Consider the following 22,872-nt stretch of genomic DNA (forward strand, 5'->3'; position numbering starts at 1 on the left):
TAAACTATGGCAAAAAAAAAAAAGTGTGCCTTATTTGGTTCAGTAAAAACTCCCTCTTGCCCACTGGAAAGCTTGAACTAAGAGGAAAGATCAGCGCATGCTCAAGGAAGGACAAGCAGTAAATAAACAGTGGTGCTCAAGGTGTAAACAATGGTGCTCAAGGCTCTCATAAACAGGCTTTCATTCCAGGCATAGGGAATTTTACATACCTGCATAATCTGTTCTTGCATAATGCCCATCTTCAGATTTAGTGGTTGTAGTTGTGTTATCTATGTTAAAAAATTAACAACAAAACCCAGTTAACCATTTCCTACATATCTATCAGATCTTCTCGTTCAACAGTACCTTCATTTCTTCATGGCCTTGAGGTTTGCCGCTTTCCACAACAACAACAACAACAATAACAACAACAACAGCAACAGCAACAACCACCCATTTATAGCTTTGAGCATTCAATACAAACATATTACCAATGCACATTTATGTCATTGAATACACACTTATGTACCAGAACAGTGACACCTTTCTGAAGCTGGGGATAAGAATATACTTTAAATATTTCTATCAAATCAATAGATTAAAAGGGCAATTTTCTTTAAATTCTAAGATTTCTAATCTATTCTAAATTTCTTGACTAGATTTTTTTTTTCTTTAGCCTTTGCTAGGAGAATTTCTGCTATCTTCTGAATACTGGCTCCTGTGTGCATGGCACTGTAACAATACAGCCTCATTATATTGAAAAAGGCATGCACTGTTGCTGATGGGCCCTCAAACACCCATAATCAACACAAATTCTACAGCTGACTACATGATCCATTGTGAATCAGAACTGTCTCTCGGAAATGAAATAGGTGCCTAATAACGAGTTATCTTCACTTTTCATTTCTGCACAGAGACTAAAAACATTTCTTGAAATGAAATTTTGCTATGAACATTACCTTGACATCGACCCAGAGACATGACTTCAATTTTCTCCTGTTTCTGACATGACGCTTCTTTGATTTGACATGCATTATCATAAGATTTCCCATCAGAAGCACAGAGGGGATTGAAGTTGGTTTGAGAACAGTCAATGTTGCACACACACCTAAAGGAAGAGCAAAATAAAGAACAAAACGTCAATAGTGAGGTTACCACACTGGAGGGGAAGCGCCTAGCTGGGCCAAATGCAGAAGAATCAAATTGTGCTTTCCCAGGGAAGTTCTGCCAGCTTTCTGAGATGAAATGCAACACAGAACTAATAGGAAATAATCCAGAGGACCCAGAAGTGAATCAAAAGTAAACGTGCATAGACACAGTGAGACGGAAGGATACGAATAGGTTACTGCGGCAGAATGGCTTCGGAAGGGACTCGAGCATATTCCTGCGCTTTCTTCACTGCATGGCTAAACGGGGGAGAGCTTGAGAAAAATGTCTCAGGGGCCAGTTCGACAGAACACAATCAAATAAGCTATTTGGAAAAGGTATTTCTCCAGCACAAAGGAGGACATGTGTGAGGCGCAGTAAATGGGGGCCTTCAGTGGTCCTTAACCTTTCAGAGTGCCACAGATGCCCTTCCAGAGTCAAGTGAGAGGTGTAGGCAGCTTCTCGGAAACGCTCCCACCCTATAAACGGCATTCACATGAAATCCCATGGGTCTCTCAGGTTTCTTTCTGCACATCCCGGTTCCTTCCCAAGGTACACAGTTTCTATTTCGGGGTCTTATTTTACACAGTAAAGTGACAAATTCAAATCGGTTGCCACTTATGGCTTTAACATTTCCCCCTCCATAGGCTAAAGAAACATCTGGAGAATTAAAGAGAATTAGATCATCTAAAGCACAATTAAACCCTGTAAAGCAAACTTTATAAAATTAATTTTCAGTGTTCTCTTAGTTCTCTGTTTTATGATTTACTTTGTTATTTGGAATATTATTTTTTGGTTAAGAGCACTTGCAGCTCTTACAGAGGAACTAGCACTCACATGGTGGCTCACAAACATGCGTATTTCCAGTTTCAAGGAACTCAACACTCACCCTCTTCTGGGCTCAACAGGCACTGTATGCATATAGATGCCCATGCATATATTCAGAAAAACACTCATACACGTTAAAATAATAAATAGAAATAATTAGTATATTGCATTTTTTGGTGTGTGCAGACTTCTATAGAATAAAAATTTAAATATTTTTATTTATATTTGTATTCACTATTCTGTACGTTCTTTATGTTGTGAATCACAATTTTACCTCTGAATACATTACATGTGCACACATACACACATACACATGCACACACACAATGGTCATAGTGATTTCTCATTGCATGCTGGCTGTTAAATTCATTGCTTCATTTAAACTTTATAGCAGCCATTACCCAGACCACGATATTAGATAATACATAAAATCAAAAAGCTAATAAAGTATAGGACAGGCACACACAGCTGTGATATGTGAGGCCTAACTGTCCCCCTTTTATACTGACGCCTGCAAATTAGGGCTGCCCATAGAAATTTAAAGCATATATTGAGAAGCAGATTCTTGTGCCCTGTGGAAGCTGAGGCCCAACCTAGTCTTAATTCTTAAGTAGTAACTCTGGGACTTGAAGATTCACCGCCTGAGAATCATAATTGATCAATGAAATCCAGCAAAGGATTTCAATGAAAGACAGCAAGGACGCAGTCTTGAGACCATCTGTGTCAGAATTACTGCTAAAAATATGGGCAAGAAACACATTGTGTGCTTAAAAATATACTTTCATGTATGTGGAAGAATTTTCCTAGTAGTACTTGATCAGCTTTCTGTTCATCTGTTTCAGAAATAATAGTGAGGACAGGTGGCAACAGTCTAAACCCTTAACCTCCCCACCCCTGGCCAGGGTGGCGTTCTCCCTCTGCCATGGTGGACAGGAGCCTGGTGGTGTTGCCTCTTGAGATCTGAGCATCTGAGGTCAGGAGCTGCCTGAGGTCACAGAGGGTGTGTGTTTCTTAGAATGGCCCTGAAGAAGTGGCCCTATCAAGCTTACCTAAAACACTGCTCTAAAAAACAAACAAACAAACAAACAAACCAACAACAACAACCAGAGTGGCGAGGCCCAGTTGCCTCATTGTGTAAAGATAGTTCCTGATATTTCAAATGTGGTTGAGGTTTGAACTTTTGGTCAAAAATTTCCAGTCTTATAAGGTTTTTATGCAAGCAGAAGAACAGACTGAATTTATCTGTCTATGGCAATGGTAGCGAAGGCGTTCAGAGCTCAGCGAACTTAGAGGTGAAATCCAGAGAAGCTCAGGAATGAACAGTTTGTAATTGGACTAGTAATTAAAATTCCCCAAATCCATTTACTATCAAACAGAAAGATGAATTGAGAACAGCACGGGGAAGAGAATGTTCGCCTGAGTTGGATCCCCCAGAGTCAGCATTTCCACCACAGCACCCGCTGACGGTTCTTCAGGGCATTTGATAGGATGCCCTTTCCCAGGAGCCAGTCCTCACCCCATCCTACGTGACTCGTCTGACTTTGCTCTACTCTTGCCATTGGTCAGTCCCAGCATCCTTGAAGATTTGCTTCTTCTTTTTTCTTTCTTTCTTTTTTTTTTTTCGGAGCTGGGGACCGAACCCAGGGCCTTGTGCTTGCTAGGCAAGCGCTCTACCACTGAGCTAAATCCCCAACCCTGATTTGCTTCTTCTTACCTCAGATAAATCCGTTTTGGGGAATGGCTATGGAAAGTACATATGTCATTTCATTAACACCTCAAAAGGAGGTCAGGTTCCCTTCAGTGAAAGTGAGATGTAGTTTTCGCTGAATCTCCAGAATCTAAGCTTCATCAGAGCATGAACTGTGGTCTTTTCCTATGCTCTTCACTACTCTCCGTACGACCGTATATCCGTACACATACAAGCCCTTGTTCACAGGCTGGCCTGGAACGCACTGTACAGCCATGACCTTAAACTTCTGATCCTCCTGTCTTTACCTCTCAAGTGGGAAATTATAGTTCTGCACCATCACATCCTATTTTATGTGGTATTGCTGACTGAATTAAGGGCTTGGCACATGGGCGGGATGAACTTTACCAAATGAGCTACTTTTCCATCTCTTTCCAATTTTTAAATACATGGGAAAAGCTTCAGAGAAGTAATGTGGCTCGGAAACTACCTGGTATGGGGAGAGAGAAAACTGGGTGGATTGGGAAGACCTGCTCTGTCTACATGTCCACTAAACAAATAAACTGACTCTACAGCCATTTCTTACTGTATTTTATATATTTAAGTCTGTTAGCTTGATAATTTACAACAACAGGCAGGATTCTATGACCTTACAATCCTGAGTTTCTATCATGCTCTTTTGGTTAATGACCAAATTGCTGTCTTCGTTTCATTCAGTATTGTAGGTATGCTCAAATTTCAGTAACTACATGTTGATAAACAAATGGAATGAATGAAATAACTACTTAATACTTTGCAAAGATGGGCAGCCACTATTACTATCTCCATCTAATAGGTAAGAAAATTGAGTCTTGAGGAAGCCATGTAGCTTGTAAAGCAGAACATAATTTTCCATCTAGGCAGCCTGACGCCAGAGGCTGCACCATTCTGCAAATTGAAGTTCAAGGAAAAGTAAGATGGACGCACATTCATATCGTTACTGAGAGAAGGGATGCTTTGGATGAGTCGGATTTAAAAAGTGATGCTGTGTCCACACCTGGACTATTTATTACAGTATGTTTTGTTTATATTGACTCTTAATCTTTGCTTACCAAATGCATGATCAAAACTTTTTGCAACATTGGTGCACTTTGTTGAATGATACTTTTGAGAAACTGAATCAATGCCTGCTATTAGAATGAATTACTAATCTGATGGGTATTTAGTTAATCTTACCACCGAAAGCTATGAATAAACTTGGCTAAATCTAAAGATAAACAGTGAGTTACACAACCATATGAAAACATGCAAGTCACTGGAATCAACTCAAATGTGTGTGTGCGTTTGGTGTCTGTGTGTGTGTGTGTGTGTGTGTGTGTGTGTGTGTGTGCATGTGTGTAAAGTTGAGTGCTTTAACAATCTTACCTGAGTTTCTGTTTCCTGGGGTAGCACTGCTTTTTTTCCTTAGCAATGATGAATCTATTTCTAGGAGGCTCAACTACCTCACAGTAGCATTACTCCCACGAATAAATAATGTTCTTTTTTAAAAAAAGTTATATTTATACTGTTCTTAAATCTTTTCAGAATCAAGGCATCCCATTTATCTTCGAATTTCTGATATTTAGCACAGTGCATTACAGCAAATCTTTGATTAAAAAAAAAAAAACCCTTGTTGAATGAATTACAGAGATGGACTTGGAAGGAATTCAAGAACACAGTCAGTCTCACCAACGCTGACGAGAAAAAAAAATTAGAAACGTCCTAAATTAAAAGGCCTGGAAACTGGAAAGGACTAGGGAGGGTGATGTGTTAAGGGACTTGGGAATGGTTAAACATTCACTCAAACGCCACTTTGCTACATGGAAGGAACCTGTATAAACAGCAAAAGAACCTGTCGCCTGCTAACACAAGCAAACCAGTGCACCGAGGTCTTATTCTTTTTTTTTTTTTTTCTTTTTTTTCGGAGCTGGGGACTGAACCCAGGGCCTTGCCCTCGCTAGGCAAGCGCTCTACTGCTGAGCTAAATCCGCCCCCGCCCCCCGAGGTCTTATTCTTAATGGTCTGTCCAAACTCGAAGTCATTTCACATTTTCATCACTGAACAACGCAAAGCCAATACGAAAAGTTATTCCTTACTTTCGCATTTTTCTATCACAAACTTCTGGTTCTAGGCTCACACAGTCTCGGGTGTGCCTCAGTTTTATTCCTAGTCATAGCAAATTTGTTCCAGGACCTGGTCTTTTTTTTTTGTCTCTGCTACCTCTGTTTTGAAGGTTTTTCTTTGACAGAACTTGGAAAGGATAACTAGTGATAAACGAATGCAGCTGTACCAAACCGTGCTGTTTGACGCACGAGCCGCAGAGAAGGGGCTGTAAGAAGCCAGGCTCTCAGCCTCCTCATCTGTTGCTTCACAGCTGAAGATTAGTATTCTTAATCCTTGACGACCTCAGTGACACTGATATCCACTTGGGACAGGAGATACTTTCCCCAGCCAGTCACTGCTTACGTATTTGGGCATAGTTTTAGGCACTGATATAATGTGAACATGATAGCAGTTTGACAGTTTACTGCTAATTCAGACCACTGAAAAATACGTAAGGCTCTCGTAAGAAGGTGGCAGAATTCTCATACAGGATAATGGTAAAGATGCAGGTTACTGGTTTTAGCAGAATATGCAAATGAATACTTTTTTTCTTATACAGAAATGAAAGGCATTCATTTTTAAAAACAGAAACGATCCCTCTTTCCTGCTTTTGGCAAATAATGAATCGCATTATTATTCATCCTGAGAGGAGTAACTAGTTAATTACAGCATGCCACAAGTATTACATGCAAGGCCCGGACTTGGAGGGCTGCGCGCTGCACACATGCCTTTCAGGGTTTGGTTTGGTTTTGCTTCCTTTCCTTTTCTGCCCTTCTTTCTGTGTCTTTTGACATTTTGACACTGCGATTATATAGATCTCTTTTCTTCTAAGCTACAAAGACAAAGAACCAGCCATACTTGAAAATAATAATTTCAGTGTCTCTATGCGAAATGACCACCCCTCCCCCCAGCTGCTTCAGATACAGTGAACGCTGACTGAAAACCTTAGCTCCCTGGATCGCGGGGAAGGAAAGAAATCATTGCAAAGAGCACAGGATGCTGTAAAAACCCTAAAGTATAGGAACTGAGCAGTGCTACCAACGATGACCGGCAGACAGTTATAATCGGCTCATGAGTACTTGGGAACTTTGACCTTAGTTCCCTGTCTCACTGAAATGACCATTGTAAGGACGGTCTACAGTGAGTTAAATACATTTTCCTGTGTGTTTAGGAATGCCTATTGTCTCCTAAGTGTGAGGAACCAAACCCTGCCAACTCACAGATTACTTATTTATGTGTCTGGTTTGCGGCCGCCCTCTAATTTCACTAGATTTGTTTCATCTATTAAACATGGCTGACACATTCCTTTCTCAAGGTCCTCCGCTCAGTGTCTATGCCATATTTTGACTGTCTTAACATTCCTAATACATTTGAAAGCACCCAGTTGCATAGCAGGCAGTAAGGCTGCCTTTCTGAGCTGTTTTGGGCTTTGTTTGTTTCCCTTGAGCCTGCCTGTCTCCGGGGCTAAGAAACAGACCCACTTTGGCCTGGTCAGTAAACGAGGCCCCTGTCTGTGCTTGCTGTGATGGATGGCTGCATTACATTAACAACAGTAAAACAGCATGTACCTCTCATTCAAGACTCCTGTGATACTTTAAACCCATTTACTCATTAGCTTTCATTTTTCCTTTTGATGGAACTTGATTATTGAGTATTTTTATCTGTAAAGAAACTTCAGTGCAGGAATGATTCTGAATGGTGAATGGGAAAAATGAGGAAAGAAATGTGAAAATGTCCTAGAAAATTAAGCTTTCTATATGAAGGGCAGAAAAATGTCAACTGAGAGTAAAGTTGGTAGGTCTCATAGTGTCACTCATGTGATTTTTGTTTTTAATGGTCATTGCAATCTTTTAAGTTTAAAACCTAGGAGGAATTGTAATCTCCACGAATATTACCCAGGGTGCACTGGAATTTTACAGGGATGGTAAGGCATGTTTTTATTTTAAAAATTAATATATGTGTATGTGTTTTGCCTGAATTTATGTCTGTGCACTACACACATGCTTGGTATGTACTGAGACCAGAAGAAAGGGCAATGTGTCTCCTGAGTCTAGAATTAGAGACAGTTATGACCTGTCATGTGGGTACTAGGACTTGAACCTGGATCCTCTGTAAGAGCAGCCAGTACTCTTTCTTACTGAGCCATATCTCCGACTGTCTCTCTGTCTCTGTCTTTCTCTCATTAATGGTGAGATATACATTATATGTGGAAATAGCTTATTTGCTATTAACGTTGACAACTTTGTAAGGAAATAAAGAATCATAGAAGTTGACCTACTACAGGGAAAATCCTGAAATATTGTCACTCGTTGACTGGATAAGACCCAAGAATGTAGTCAATAGGAAGCTGAGCTGAAGAATCCTTCTAATAGGTGCTGCCAGAACACTCCAGACAGAATCTCACGTTGAATAGAAGGGGTTTCTGCTTGAAAAGAGACAGGTGCCCACACATCAGTCTGTTCAATGAACTAAAGTTGGGTAGAGACTGTGATGTAAACTTGGGATTTGGTGTAAGGCCTACATATGACGTAGGTTTGATTATTTACTAGCGATGTGGCACTACGCTAGTTATTTAACTTTTTCAAGCCTTATAATCTGCACCTGTGAAAATGTAGTGACTGTAGCATTGTAGGGACTAAATGGAGTAATTCATATATTCCTTGCTTAGCAAAGGATTCTTTAAATTTCTAATGTTTCAATAAATGTTGGTCATCGTTAACTTTTCCTACCTAACAGGGACTTCTAAACCTGGATGCAGATGGATGTTTTGCAGAATAATTCAGAAGCCCAGGGGATTGGGCTTGGCTGATCTACTATGAGGTCCAGGGAACAGGATCAAACACTATGGGTGGTTCTGGTGAGTGGTCTTGGAGTTCTGATTAGATAAAATATACTTTTCCACCTTTCAAGGCTACCCAGGGCATCTCCCTAAGTAAGTTTCAACTTGAGCCACTCTGAAGCAGAGTGCTAGGGTGGGGCTCTCCAGGTAGCATTTGGAGCCAGAGTCTCAGCTTTCCAGTGTCACACAGCACTGAGACGTCTCAGGTACAGCTTGTTCCACACATCCTTTCTTTCACCTATATCATATCCTAAAGAGTTGAGCAATGCTTTAATACATGCCATTTAGTGACAGACTTTTAAAAGCTCTTCTCCCTACGGTACGTTCTTCAGATTCTGTGGTGTGATGTTAGGTGACAGAAATAGGTGATTAAATATCTTGGTTCAAAGCATCATGGAACATTCAGCAAATTTGGTTCAATGAGTAAACCAAGACCAGCTAGTGAGAAAGGAAAGGGAACTGAAGTAGCCAGTCCATTCCTTTGCGCGTGGGTCTTTATTTTATCCTCCTCCTGATCCTCCTGACTCACAAGATGAGGAGGAAGAGGTGAAAAGTGCAATGTCTAGAATGGGGACAAGCGGTGGGCAGAATGACGTGGGGGAAAGATGTACAGGGTGACCGCCTCAAGTCCCGGGAGGACTATGGATAGATCTGTCTGATCCGAATGAGATTTTTCATTGAAAGGGAATCACAGCTGTCCAGGTAGATTGAAAGGGAGCTCAATTCCAATCCACGGAGTGGCCTTCATCATTTGGGCAAAGGTGAATCCTGAAAGCTTTCTGAGCTCAGGGTGAAGAGAAGGTCAGCATGCTCAAAGCTGGACTTCCAAAGGATAATGCTAGCTACACTACAATAGACAACGAGTCAGAGCCACTAACTACAAGGCACTGTGAGATAGAGGGGCAAAGACACAAAGCTGGGCAGTGATATATTTGTTATATAGAAGAAAGGGAAGAATCAATAGGTTTACAGGGTTGCTACTTAAGGCACAGCAGAGTGCAGTACTAAGGAACAAATATGACCACAATGTCCTTCCTGATCTATTTTTTTTCTTGCTTTCTTTACTGTCTCACATTGTGATCAAAATTCAAAATCCAGAGAGAGGGACAGGCAGACTCGGGGAGGAGCTGATCATGTGATACAAGAAGGCTCTCCTTCCTTATGCTTTTGCTGTGATGACAAGGACAAACCAAGTTCTACTTAACATTGACACCAGGAAAACAACCATATCCACAGAAGAATCATTCTTTGTAGACCCAGCATGGCTCTTGGAATTAAAATAAAACCCAGTGGGAATGGACACGTAACTAATGACAATGTTTTAGCAACCAAAGGAGGGTCCTGAAGCAGGAAGCACTCTCACACCTGCCCTCCATGCATCATTGCAGAGGCTTAATTATTGATCTGTTGTCATGGATCACAATTGCCCCCTTTTTTCTAGATTATTATTTTTCCCCTTCGAAGCAGCTGCATTTACATCTTAAAATAATCAAAGTAAACAATTCTTCTTCCTCTCGCACATCTTTAAAAATATCTTGAAGCAAAATGCTTCATTAGCATCATGTGCATGCTGTTTGCCACCAAGCCTGAAAACATTCAGTAACTAGTGGTGATGTTGGTCACCAGAAGTGTGGCTGTCCTGCCTGTACAGGTCATAACCAAGAAGGAGTGTGACGGCCAGAAGTGTGGCTGCTTTGGATGGTCTTTATGTGCACAGAGGCAGAATGTATGAAATTTGGATTATCGAAACTTACATTAAATATTAATAATGTGATGGGCAAAAACCTCCACTTTCCTCCTCATGTCAGGATCACAGTGAGTGACATCTTCAAACAAAGTTCTGGGGTTCCTCTCCCACTTCAGCTTGTATGGTGTTTCCTGTTTGGATTCGAAGTTGTCCCTTTGGCACACTTTAACCCAAGAAAAGGCTCTGAGGAGCAGATGTATATGGATTTCATCACAGCCTAGATTTCCAGAAAACTACATTTTTCATCACCGGCCCTTGGATTTTATCCACGAGAGACAAGAAACAGGACATGAATTATAGTTCTACATTTGGGTAAAGGTGTTAGTTTGAAAATTTTGTCCATTACATTGTTCAAGCAGTTTCTATTTGTCTTATTAATTTCTATTTCTTTCTTTATAAGATCCAGTACCATTTTCTTCAAAGGAAAAATAATGTAGTCACATCTGATGACACATCTAGGTTTTTTCTTTTAGAATTTATTTGTTTTAATTTTATTTTTAAATTTTATTTATTTTAGTTTGTTTAAGTGCTTTCCTGCATATCTGCCTGTGCACTGCATATGTGCCTAGTGCTTGTGGGGCCAGATGAGGGCCTTCAGTCACTTGAGACTGAATTTATAGACAGTTGTAAGCTGCCATGTAGGTTCTGGATTTCAAAACCAGGTCCTCTGAAAAAACAACCAGTGCTATTGATGGCCAAGCCACCTCTCCAACTCTGACATGTCTTTGTTTTTAGATTATAAACTTGTGTCACTAGGTCTGGTTATAGGTGACATATAAACCTGCTGCTGCAGTCTCAGGAGACTGAGACACTAAAATTATGAGCTCAAGACTCATCTGATCTATATAAAGTCTTCCAATAACTTACTGAGGACCGTGATTCAAAATAAAAGTAAAAGGGGGCAGAGGGAGTGGTTCAGTGGTAAAATACTTGTTTTGGATGTGTAAGATACTGGACTCCATCTCCAGCACTTAAAAGAAAACAGAAACAAACCAACAAGAAGGCATGTTTAACCTTTCTTTATTCCTAGCTATAAGCAAGATCAGAGATAAGCAGTGAGTATGCTGCATGCATATGTGGGTAAAACGAACTACTCAGCGTAGATATCTACTGAAAAAAATATCCAAGATAGAAATGCCAGGTAGCACTGTAATCGCCTTGTCATGAGTCCTCATGGAAGTGATGAGGAACTGATGGTAGTGTTTTTGTGCCTGTTATTGTCTTATAGTCATAATGCTCATGCTTATGTAATTGAGCACTGATTAAATTATTCTTGGCATTAGCTAATCACATAATCAGTGCTCAAATCACCTGGTTTTCTTTTATGAGCACCCCACACTTCAACTTTCCCTAATGAATTTGCAGGTCGATGTTATGAAATTTTCTTTCAAAATCATATTTAGGGGTGTAGAGGTGGCTCAGAGGTTAAGAGTTCTGGCTTCTCTTCCAATGAACCTATGCTTGATTCCTGAAACCCTCATGGCTGCTCACGACTTTTTAAAACACCAGTCTTAGGTGATGTGACTCTTCCTCTGGTCCCCTTGAACACCAGGCATGCACAAGGTACACAGATATACATGGAGGAAAACACTCATAAATATCAAGGAAGTAAATACACTATGAAATAATATTCAACATATTATAACATGTGATCAAAAATTTTATCACATGATTAATGAAAAAACATTAAAATATTCATAGGGTACTATACTTCAAGTCTGCAAAGAAGAGGTAATAAACATGGTTAAGGCAATGAGATGTCTGAATTTTATTTATAATGCTATATTTCTTCAAGAAGATCAAAGAGGACATGGTGGCACACCCAATAAATCTCAGAGTGGGCAGAGGTAGGTAGATCTATGAGCCCCAGGCCATGTTGGTCTACTCAACAGATTCCAGAATAGTAAGGGATTCATAGTGAGATCCTGTCTCAACAATAATAGAACAAACTAACAAACAAACAAACAAACAAACAAACAAAAATTATCAGAAGGAGATATGCTGGAGACTTTTATTTGTTAAATCCACCTAGAGATGAACAGAGGTAGAATACTTCCGGAGTGCTCCAAATATTTAATAATGAATAAGAAAAATTTAGTTTCTGATGTTTTTTATGCTAGCTAAATTACTAATCTTGGTACTTTTTTTGTTTGCACTGACTTTGAACTATCTGTATTTCTAAAGTTTAAACAAAGTTTGTAGAAGTGTGTGTGCGTACGTGTGTGTGTGTGTGTGTGTGTGTGTGTGTGTGTGTGTGTGTGTGTGTGTGTGTGTTGAGATTCCAGTGGAATAAGTTAATGTTTCTGTAAGGAACTGTTTAAGATTGAAATTACATCTCCACAAAATGACTTTCAACCAGTGTTTATCACATGAAAGACTCAAATCTGTCTCTTCCCTGTTTCTTCTTTCAGTGTTCACCCGCTGTAGTGTTGTGTATAAGAACACATGGTGGCATTTCAGTTTGCAAGCTCAGTCCAGCCATTCGTCATTAACTTCCTGCAGTTTTACGGGTGAGATTTGATTGCTCTGAAATGAATCTAGAATGAGAATTTGGCTATGCTGTCAGACAGGAATAGTTGTGAGTTACTCCCAAATTCCTGGGATGAAGAACTTTAAGTAGAAATGCTTGAACAGTTTGCCTGAGGCTTTCCCCCTTAAATATTAGACTTTAGGAGCCTAATATGGATGTCTCCTGAGAGCCTTACTGATACAGATGAGGATGCTTGCAGCTAACCATCAGACTGAGCACAGGGACCCCAATGGAGGAGTTAGAGAAAGGACTGAAGGAGCTGAAGAGGTGTGCAACCCCATAGGAAGAACAACAATATCAACCAACCAGACCCACACCCCCCACCCCATGTGCCCTGCAGAGCTCCCAGGGACTAAACTACCAACCAAAGAGAACACATAGAGGGACCCATGGCTCCAGCTGCATGTGTAGCAGAGGATGACCTTGTCTGGCATCAACAGGAAGCCCTTGTTCCTGTGAAGGCTTGTTTCCCCAGTGTAGGGGAATGCCCGGGTGGTGAGGTGGGAGTAGGTGGGTGGAACGGGGAGCATCCTCATAGAAGCAAGGGGTGGTGGGGATGGGAGAGGAGGCAACCAGGAAAGGGGATAACATTTGAAATGTAAGTACATAAAATATCCAATTAAAAAAGAAAGAAATGGTAAAGAAAGCCTGTTTTGAATAACAAAACAAAACAACAACAAAGTAATGAAAGTCGAGATAGGATTGGGTGTGGCTGAGTGAGTAAAGTGGACTTGAGATTGGATTCCCAGAACCCATCTTAAGGTGGATGCTGTAGCACACATTTATAAATGGAAAGCCATTTATTGACTTTGGCTTTCCACTGGGGAGCCAATGGAAAGATAGGAGGCAGAGAAAGGAGAATTCCTAGAAGCTAATGGGTCAGCTAGCCCGGCATATGCAATGGTAAATCATAAGGGACCCTGACTTGTGGCAGGTGAAAGGTAAGGATTAACAAACACTGCACACCTTCATATATACATGTCAACACACAAAGACATACTATACAAAGACATACTATAGTATATGTGTAGACTGCACATACACACAAGGAGAGATGGGGGTTCACAAATGGCTTCCTCACGAGGTCTCGGAAGGCCTATTGTTGAAGGGTTTTGTGGGTATGCAATTTTTATTGCCGTCCTTTTCCTCCACCTGAGAACATAACATCTGCATTTATTGCAGATTTAATTTAGCTTAGTGCAGACCCATAAGTGATTTTGAGTGTTTACTTGGTATCAGTTACTGTCCTGATCTAAACATAAGAATGACAAAGATGGCCTCTGTGATCCCAGATGGCAACAGAGATCACAACACAAGGAACTGTGATCTCCATAAGACAGTGTCATCAGTGCCAGGCCATGTAGGTATAGACAGTGTGAGATCCCTGAGTGCTCCGAGTTATGTCTGAAGGATAGTGACGAAGGGCTTCACAGAGGATCTGATACTAACTGAAACCACAGAGGTAGAAAGATTTCCATAGACTCCTGAGGGCTTGTGACAAGAGGCTTCTAAGTCCTTTTCTCATACTGAAGAGCCCAACTAGCAGTGGACTCCCATACTCCTCCACCTGTTGACCTCTGTATGTTCACTGATTTAGTATCCAATAAACCAAGGCCTGTTCCTCTTCTGAAATTCTTCTTGTGGCCTCTAGAAAATGACATTGTAAATATTCTGTTTGGGGTTCAGAGACATTGGGTCATATCTTTAATAGATCTTGCAGATTTGAAGATTCACCTTCTAGCTGTGGTTGTGTGCCCTCGGGATACCGCAGGTGTATCCATGGTGATCTTTCAAGCACTTCACTTCCTGTCTTCATAGTCACACCCCCAACAGTTTGTTCATTCAGTCCATCCTGCTCTTCTGAGGTCCTTGTTACCTTTGCTGTTGCTTCTCTGCTGAAGCCTCCATTAAATGAATTGAGCATTCATCTGCCATCTCCAACTCCCAGCACAGGCCCCAATCATCCCATATATGAAAAAGCCACAGGGGACTCTAGGTTTGATTTTATGGCATCGCTCATCTGATACACACTCATCTGTGGATTGCAGATAATTACAAACTTGCTAGGCCCAGTCATTCTTTGTCTTCTGCAATGATTCCTTCCTGATGCTAATTACTGTCTCAGGCTGCTCTCTCCTTCACCTTCTTTACATGCAATAACTTAATCCCCAACATGCATGTTCACTTATCTTTGCAATTTAGTGAAAACACCTGAGCATAGATCTTGTAATTAGGGCCTTGGCCTGTTATTCCCACCTAAACTATGCTTAGCGAGTCATTATCTAGACTGAGTTAAACTCATAATTCTACAAGACACAGACTCCGTCAAGAAAACAGAACCCCATTTATCACATATACAGAACAGGTACCCTGGGATACAGGGAAGAGAAAATAGTCACCTTTATGTAACATTCCATGGATAAGTGTGTTCTGCTGATTTCTTGTGCTCTTTCTCCATTCTTTATTCTATTAGTCTAACTATCCAGGCTAGCCATAAAACTGCCACTTGCTTCCTCCCATCTCCTCAATTTTGATTAAAGAACTACTCAGTGTGTGGACTAAGCTATGGTCTGTAAATACAGGGTTATTTTGCCACATTTGGGGAGTGCACATAAACTGATGTCTCTAGTAGTTATATGTTTTAAAATATTAATAGGATCTCCATGTATTTTAATTTATACATGTGATAATTATAACTCTCATCTAGTTTTTAATATTTCTATTTCTTTTCTTTAAAGCATAGATGCCAGTCACTTATTTATCTAATATTTTAGAAATCTTGGACATTCTTTTGAAGTCTTAGAATACCACCCTAGTAAGACATGTTAACAATGTTAATTTCTTATATTGTTTATTTAATATATATGAGTACACTATAGCTGTCTTCAGACACACCAGAAGAAGGCATCAGATCCCATTACAGATGGTTGTGAGCCACTGTGTGGTTGCTGAGAATTTAACTCAGGACCTCTGACCGAGTACCTAGTGCTCTCAACCTCTGAGTCATCTCTCCAGCTCCCCAACAATGTTAATTTAACTCCTAATTGTTTGTGGCCAAGATTTGTTCCTCCTCCTCCTCCTTCTTTGCTTTTCTTTTTTTTTTTACTTTACTTTTCTTTTCTAAAGATTTATTTATTATATATGAGTACACTGTAGCTGTCTTTAGACACACCAAAAGAGGGCATCAGATCTTATTACAGATGGTCATATTACAGATGGTCGTTAGCCACCATGTGGTTGCTGGGAATTGAACTTACGACCTCTGGAAGAGAATTCAGTGCTCTTAACCACTGAGCCATCTCTCCAACCCTTTTTTACTTTTCTTCAAAAATATTCAGTAATATATATATTATATATATGTATATATATTCTAAGTGTTTAGGAAAGAGAGTCTCTGATAATATAGGAAAATGGCAAATGGCTTTACATATTGTTTATAAGGACAAGGTAAATGTTATATATATATCCATCCATCCATCCACGTCTGGTTAAATAAAATGAATGAGATAAATCTATCTTGTACTTTGGGACATGAGAGAGACAAACTCAGTTTATGGATTTTTAGATAAAAGTGCATGGCAAGTAACACGCTTAAAGCAGCAGTGAATTCCTTCCTCTCATTTACTTTTTCATGGTAGAGTTATTTGCTAATGGTGCTATTCTTTTTATTCTAATTAAAATGTCTGCATCTCTGCTCTTAAGCATGGCTGTACAAAATGTTCCTGTTCTTGGCTTTATCTCAGTAGACACATTTTTTTATTTTTGAAACTTTCATACAATACACTTTGATCAGTTTCACCCCACACTTATCCCTGAACTTTTCTGAGACCCCCTCATCCAATTTCCTACACCTCCATTTTGTAAGCTTGTTTTAGAGTCCAATTCAGACTGCCCATATATTCCAGTTGCAGGGCTATCCACTAGTGACTACTAAGGGTCACGTCCATATAGAAAACAGACTTTGCTTCCCCAGAAGCCATCAGTGAGCCATAGCTCCTCAGTTAGTGGTGGGAACTTGTGACCTTCTTCCCTGCATGCCAGCCTGCAACCCTGTCTCATTCGTTTGTGCCACTTCCACACCTCTGGCACTTAGAATCTTTCTGGCTCCTTTTCTGCAATGGTAGCCTATGAGCTTGGAAGGCACTGTGATACAGATGCACGCTCTGTGGCTGAGAACTTGTCCTTTGGACTTTGACCCATTGTGAGTTCCTTCACTAACTCATCGCACAGAGAGATTTTGTGTCTCTCCACCCATGACCCATAGATAAGTACTTTTTACATTGCATAATCAAATAAGAGCTTTTTTCTTTGTTTGTTTGTTGTAAGAAATTGCCACTAGAGAAAGATAGTTTTAAAAGGGTATTTTGAATTACTTCTAGTCTAAAACTCATTTTAACAGAACTTATAAACCAGTGACTTACTAACAAATACAGAGTCAGTGTCAGCTATGCTCTAAAACTGGGCAACTTGCTCACTGATTTAACATTCCGGTGAGGACTGCAGATGGCTCTGTGGGCAAGAATACTTTTCTGTGCAGGAATGAGACTGATGCAGCACACAGGAGAAAAGTCTGGCATGGCTGCTTGTGCTTTTGATACCATTATCACTCTGAAATAGCAAGCCCAAACACATGGTTTTCTTGTCTAAGTTGCCTTGGTAATGGTGCTTTATCATAGCAATGGAAGAGACCTGGCTTACAGATCAGGAGTTCATTTCCTTGCAGGCTGCATCCTGCCCTGGCTTCTTCCTGTCTGCTTTTTTCCTCTCTGGTCACTACAAAGCAATCAGATTCAATCCACCTTAGCTTTCTGCTGTGCTATTCTGTAAGTCAAGCAGGAATTGAGATCTCAGAAATGTGAGCTAAAATAAGCCTTTCTTCCATTACTAGGTTTCTTTCATGTATTGGTCACAGCAAAGAAAACAACATAAAACAAAACAAAACAAACAAACAAACAACAGAAACCAGACCCACCGTTTCTTATTGTTATAAAAACCTTTTACCTTTCTATTTGAGTAAGTCAACTCACAGTTGATTACAATGCAAGACATAAAACTAGGTAGTAATGTTTGTTCGCATCTTTGGGCCACTCCTGCTCTATACCTAGAATGTTTATAATAGGAAAACCACTTGTTCTCCCACGCTGGCGTAAGTACTTCTTAAATATGAAACTTCAATAAATTGAATGCAATTTAAAACACACAAGAAATGTACAGAATGGGATGACTTTGGGCTGGGGAGCTGGCACAGTTGGTAGAGTGCGGGACATTTATGTATGAAACGCTGAGTTCAGCACTCACATAGAAAATGAGCACGTGTCACAGGTTTATAAGGTTAGTGCTGGGCAGGCAGAGAATGGAGGTCTGGTAGCTTATTGGCCAGTCAGCCTAGCCAGTTGGCGAGCTCCAGCTTCAATAGATGTTATTATTTTTCCTATTGCTGTGATAAATTAACCTGGCCAAAGCAAGGAAGAAACCCTGAATTCTGGCTCATGTTCCAGGCATAGTTCATTACTGGGGGAAATCATGGAGTCAGGAACTTGAGGCCGCTGCTCCCATTGTGTCCGCAGCCAGAGAATGATAAAGAGATACTCACAGTTGTCTGACTTTCCTATTAAAAGTCAGTCCAGTATCCAACCCTAGGGATGTGTTGCCCATGCAGGCAAGACTTCCCATCTCAATGAACCGAATAGAGAACTCCTTCACAGGTGTTTCCACAGGCTTGCTTCCTAGCGGATTCTAGAGCTAACGAGAGAACCTGTTTCAACACTATGGCCCAGCATGACGAAGAGACTCACTGAAAGCTTGATTCCTAGTCTCTGTTTGCATGCTCACATGTGCATGTATACTATCACATGCATGTGCACACGCACGAGCACAACAAGTATGCACACATATACACAAAAAATGTGTCAACTTTAGCTCTGTGTTCATAGTCACTAAGGTTGTAGCAATTTGGAGCATTAAAGATAATATTCTGACAGGAGTTATCACTATGTAAACTGGAATCCAAAGGTATAGAAAAATTGGTAAAAGACTACACGAATTAAAAACCATTCCCTGGCTATTGAAAAGAATTAGAGACTCTTTCAGATTTAGGATAGTAAAATACTTAGGAATGAAAACCAGAGGAAGATGGGACTGTGCTTGTGAATAAGCGGGGGAAGAAAAGGGTCCCTGACTTGCTTTTCTTGTCCTACCCTGCCTTTCTACCTAGTGTCAGGTCATGTGGCAGCCTGGAAAGTGCTCTTAAAACACAGATAGCTCAAGCCACCACTCCTTTGCTCAACGTCCACCAAAGGTATCCCATTGCCATGAGAGGAAAACTTACTTTTTTTCAAGGCTTATGCAGTGGGATTGGCCCTTGATAACCTACAAGTCACTTCTTACCAATGTTGCATGCCTTTTTATGTTGTGCCTACACAGGGCTTTTCAGTGATCCTCTGACCTTTGCTTCTGCAGAAACAATTTCCACTTGCTGCTCCTGCCTGAAACAGTCTGGTTTGTAATACTCAGAAGACTTAAAGTCTATTTTCTCAGGTACCCTCCCTGGAATACCCTGAATCACCATCATATTTGTCTAAGCACCCTGCTAGTGCATTACATATTTGACTTTCCTTTGTTTCTCTTTTCTTATAGGATAGATAATACGAGTAGAGAGTCACACTGTCTGCCTTGCTCACTATTGCACTTTTCATGCCAAGAAAATGCTGGGCACATAATACAAACGTAAACATTTGCCAAATACATGAGTAAATAAAGATCACATTTCCAACTTAAAAATCTGCTTAGATTTCACTGAGAGACATAAAATTTTAATTTGAATTATATAGTTAAGTTAGATCAATGCATGTTTTTTTGCTTCAGTTATCAAGAAAAGTGTTTCTTCATACACGTAATAAATATTTGTTATTTTTTGCTAAATACTTAGCTCATAATAGATGTGCAATGATTTTTTTTAATAAATAGTGTCTACATGTATAAGCTATTAGATATTTTGGTGCACAATCAGCAGACCATATCGAACTCTGTGTATTAGGTGAAATGGGTTAGTTTAAATGTCATGAGTTTTGTGTCCCAAGGATCAGTTTTCTTTAGCTAATTCGAATGGGAGAAATATTCCATACTCTGAGAGCTCTATTCCAAATAAAGCATAAGTAATTAGCCTTTTAATTATCTCTTATTTTAGATTTTATTTTTAGCTGCATTTCCATATGGGTGTTGTCCATGTGTGAACCTATGAACATGAGTGCAGGTACCCATGAGTACAGGTGGCTATGGTGGTCAGAAGAGGGCATCAGATCCACTGAGTTTCAGGCAGTTGTAATCCCCTACCATCAGTGCTGGAAACTGACTCTAAGACCTGGAAGCAGGCCTTCTAGCGAGCTCTGTCTGTACTCCTAACTGCAGGCCCTCTCTGTGTGTTCTCACATTAATAATTTGTATTGTAGAATTATACTTTTGTGGTTGCTGTTGTTTTTCTGTGATGTTCACAATGGTTACGTTTCTGTTTGTACCTTCTTATTCTGAACAAAATATCAACAAGCCTTGTTTCTTTTAACATTGACACAGTTTGTGTTAACTTCGTCGTTTCTCTCTTGAGATCAGGTATCCAGCAAAGTGTGTATGTCAGCAGGGAAGGGCTGAAGGGGTGCCCGCTCTAACCCTTGGCCCGTCAGCAGTTTCGCTGTCTCCAGGCCAGTCAGTATGTGTCTGATTTCAGTAATTTGCTTCAGGTGATTACATTTATACTTATATTAGAAGATCTATTTCATTTCATAGATTTACAAATAGCCACTGAACACTGAATAAACTTGGGCTTGATTTGGTTGACAGGACTTCATGTAGGTTCAAATATTTACACAGAACCCAGGAGATGTTCATCAATTGATTGCTTATATTCTACACAAGTATTACTAAATAATGAATTGCAGACAAAGGCTTGTTAAATATTGAAAAAGACACTTTGAAGTAAAAACCTGCATTTCACAGGCATTCTTTGCATGTTGACTCCGTTTCTGGAAACTGTCAAGAGAATGACTGCTCCGCAGCACACACAGTCAGGAATGCAGTGGGTGGCAGGCTCCCCGTGCTGCTCTCACTCGGTCAGAGTTGTTAGCTCCAGCGTTGCTACCTTCCTCCCATACACATTGGACCTCATCACACAGCGTACTGCTAAGGCTAGGTAGAGTTAATATGACACACTGGGCCGACTCTTTAACTTCTATTCATTAAAATATATACATATAGGACCTAAAAACTATCTGAGTTGTCAATGGTCTATTTCTACTGCAGAAGGACATTAAATGGTTCAATGCCGTTCTAGACGCTGTGTTTGGAGATTTTTGCACGACTGAAAAGGATTTAGATGCTCATAAGGACTTTCAATGCTCACTCTACTCTATCATGATCCATTTGGCTATAGACTCTAGAGCATACATTCAGCTTTAAAATATTGTGTGATTAAAGCCTAAGACGTGGTTTAACTGGTAAATGTATGTGTTTTTTCATTAACAATTCATAATTAGATTAGATTGGTCAAGGGTCATTTACATTGAGATCTTTTTTGTACGATACGACTCAACTACCAGCTGCCCAAAACTTTTCATCATCTTCACCACACACTCAAATGACTAATACCATTTTAATCCTATGCTTCACTGTCCAAAACCTGAACTATAATTAGTATTACTCGCTCTGGGTCCTAGCGAGCCCCGTTCTCCACTGAGCTCTTAGGATTCATTCCCCATGCCTTTCTTTAGTCATGTGCTTTTAGTACCTACTTACTAGATGCCTGATCTCTGTATCAGACTGCTGATGAGAATCAAAGACCCAAAGATGCTAACTTCAACTATGTGAGAAAAACATAGTAAACTGGGTTTTCTTAAATGTCATTAAACACTGTATTTTTTAATTAGGTAATGAGGAAACAGGGTAGAAATGTAACAAATGAAAATTACAAATATATGTATACATGTATTTCATTCATCCAGATATTTCTTAAGATCTAATATATGGTATCCATTTTTAAAATAATGTTGAGTAAGACACTACTGTACAGCTAGGAATAGAAGAAAAAATACAGTGTTTTGAGAGGCAAAATAAGGCTTTGTTTAGTAGAATATCACGGCTTGCTAAAGGAGTAATGTGAACTGGGTAGGTCTTAGTGGAACACAAACTGACGACATGTCTTCTAGCTAGTAGGGCGAGCTAATTCCAAAGCCCAGAAGCCTGAAGCTTTCGCCACGGAGCTATAGGTGACTCAGTGCAGTTCTGGAAAAGACTGGAGTGGGGCTGCAGGAATGGGTGGAGACAGATCAGGAGGCAGGTTTTAGAACATTCTCTAAGGGTGCACAAGGTTTTGAAGAACAAATTTAGAAAGTGACAGGCAGAGACATCTGCATCTGTCTGCTTACTAAATGCCTTCCGTCAGGAGGGAATGGAAAGGACAGAGATATTAAGTTCAAAAGCCACATGGTCCTTCCTCCCTCAGGCCTAACACAGCCTCTCTGGTCTCACCTTTTCTACTAAGAGTCCCTCAGATGAAGGCGGCCTCTGGTTTATTTACTCAGAGCAGGGCACAAGTGGGAGCAGAGATTGTACCCTTTGATTCTTTAAGGATAACTTCTATCGAAGTCTGCAAAAATGCAAGCCTCGTTAAATTAGTTTCCGTTTTTCTAAGACTCAGATTTTTTTATTCTTAGACAAACACAATTTTTTTTCTAATTGGCAAAAATCATCTGAGATGGCCAGTGGGGAATGTTTTACCTAACCACGTCAGAATTTTAACTCAGCAAAATCTTAAAATGGACCAACATTTTCGCTTTTCACCTTGTTCCTTCCTATGATACTGTTTCATTTGATCTGTACAGATTGAGAGGCCGTAAATCATTCTTTCCTGACTCTTCTTCCCCTCTGTCCTGCCTTGTCAATGTTTTTCTTTATTCACTGTCATCTGTGAACATTTAATCCGGTGTACTGTCTTCCTCCCTGTCCTT

At 40.1% G+C, this 22,872-nt stretch overlaps 1 protein-coding gene across 2 annotated transcripts in view; it reads right to left on the reverse strand.

Annotated features, from left to right (window-relative positions):
- Tmeff2 (transmembrane protein with EGF like and two follistatin like domains 2) overlaps positions 1–22,872 on the reverse strand; it is a 267,840-nt gene that overhangs the window by 56,882 nt on the left and 188,086 nt on the right. For both annotated transcript variants that reach the window (XM_032901096.1, XM_032901097.1), the window contains exons 6-7: positions 939–1,087; positions 210–269 (exon numbers count right to left, since the gene is read on the reverse strand). In XM_032901096.1, the coding sequence (XP_032756987.1) occupies positions 210–269; positions 939–1,087 (209 nt within the window). The remainder of the gene's footprint in view (positions 1–209; positions 270–938; positions 1,088–22,872) is intronic.

This window comes from Rattus rattus, chromosome 4 (assembly GCF_011064425.1).
Source record: "Rattus rattus isolate New Zealand chromosome 4, Rrattus_CSIRO_v1, whole genome shotgun sequence".
Lineage (NCBI taxonomy): Eukaryota > Metazoa > Chordata > Mammalia > Rodentia > Muridae > Rattus > Rattus rattus.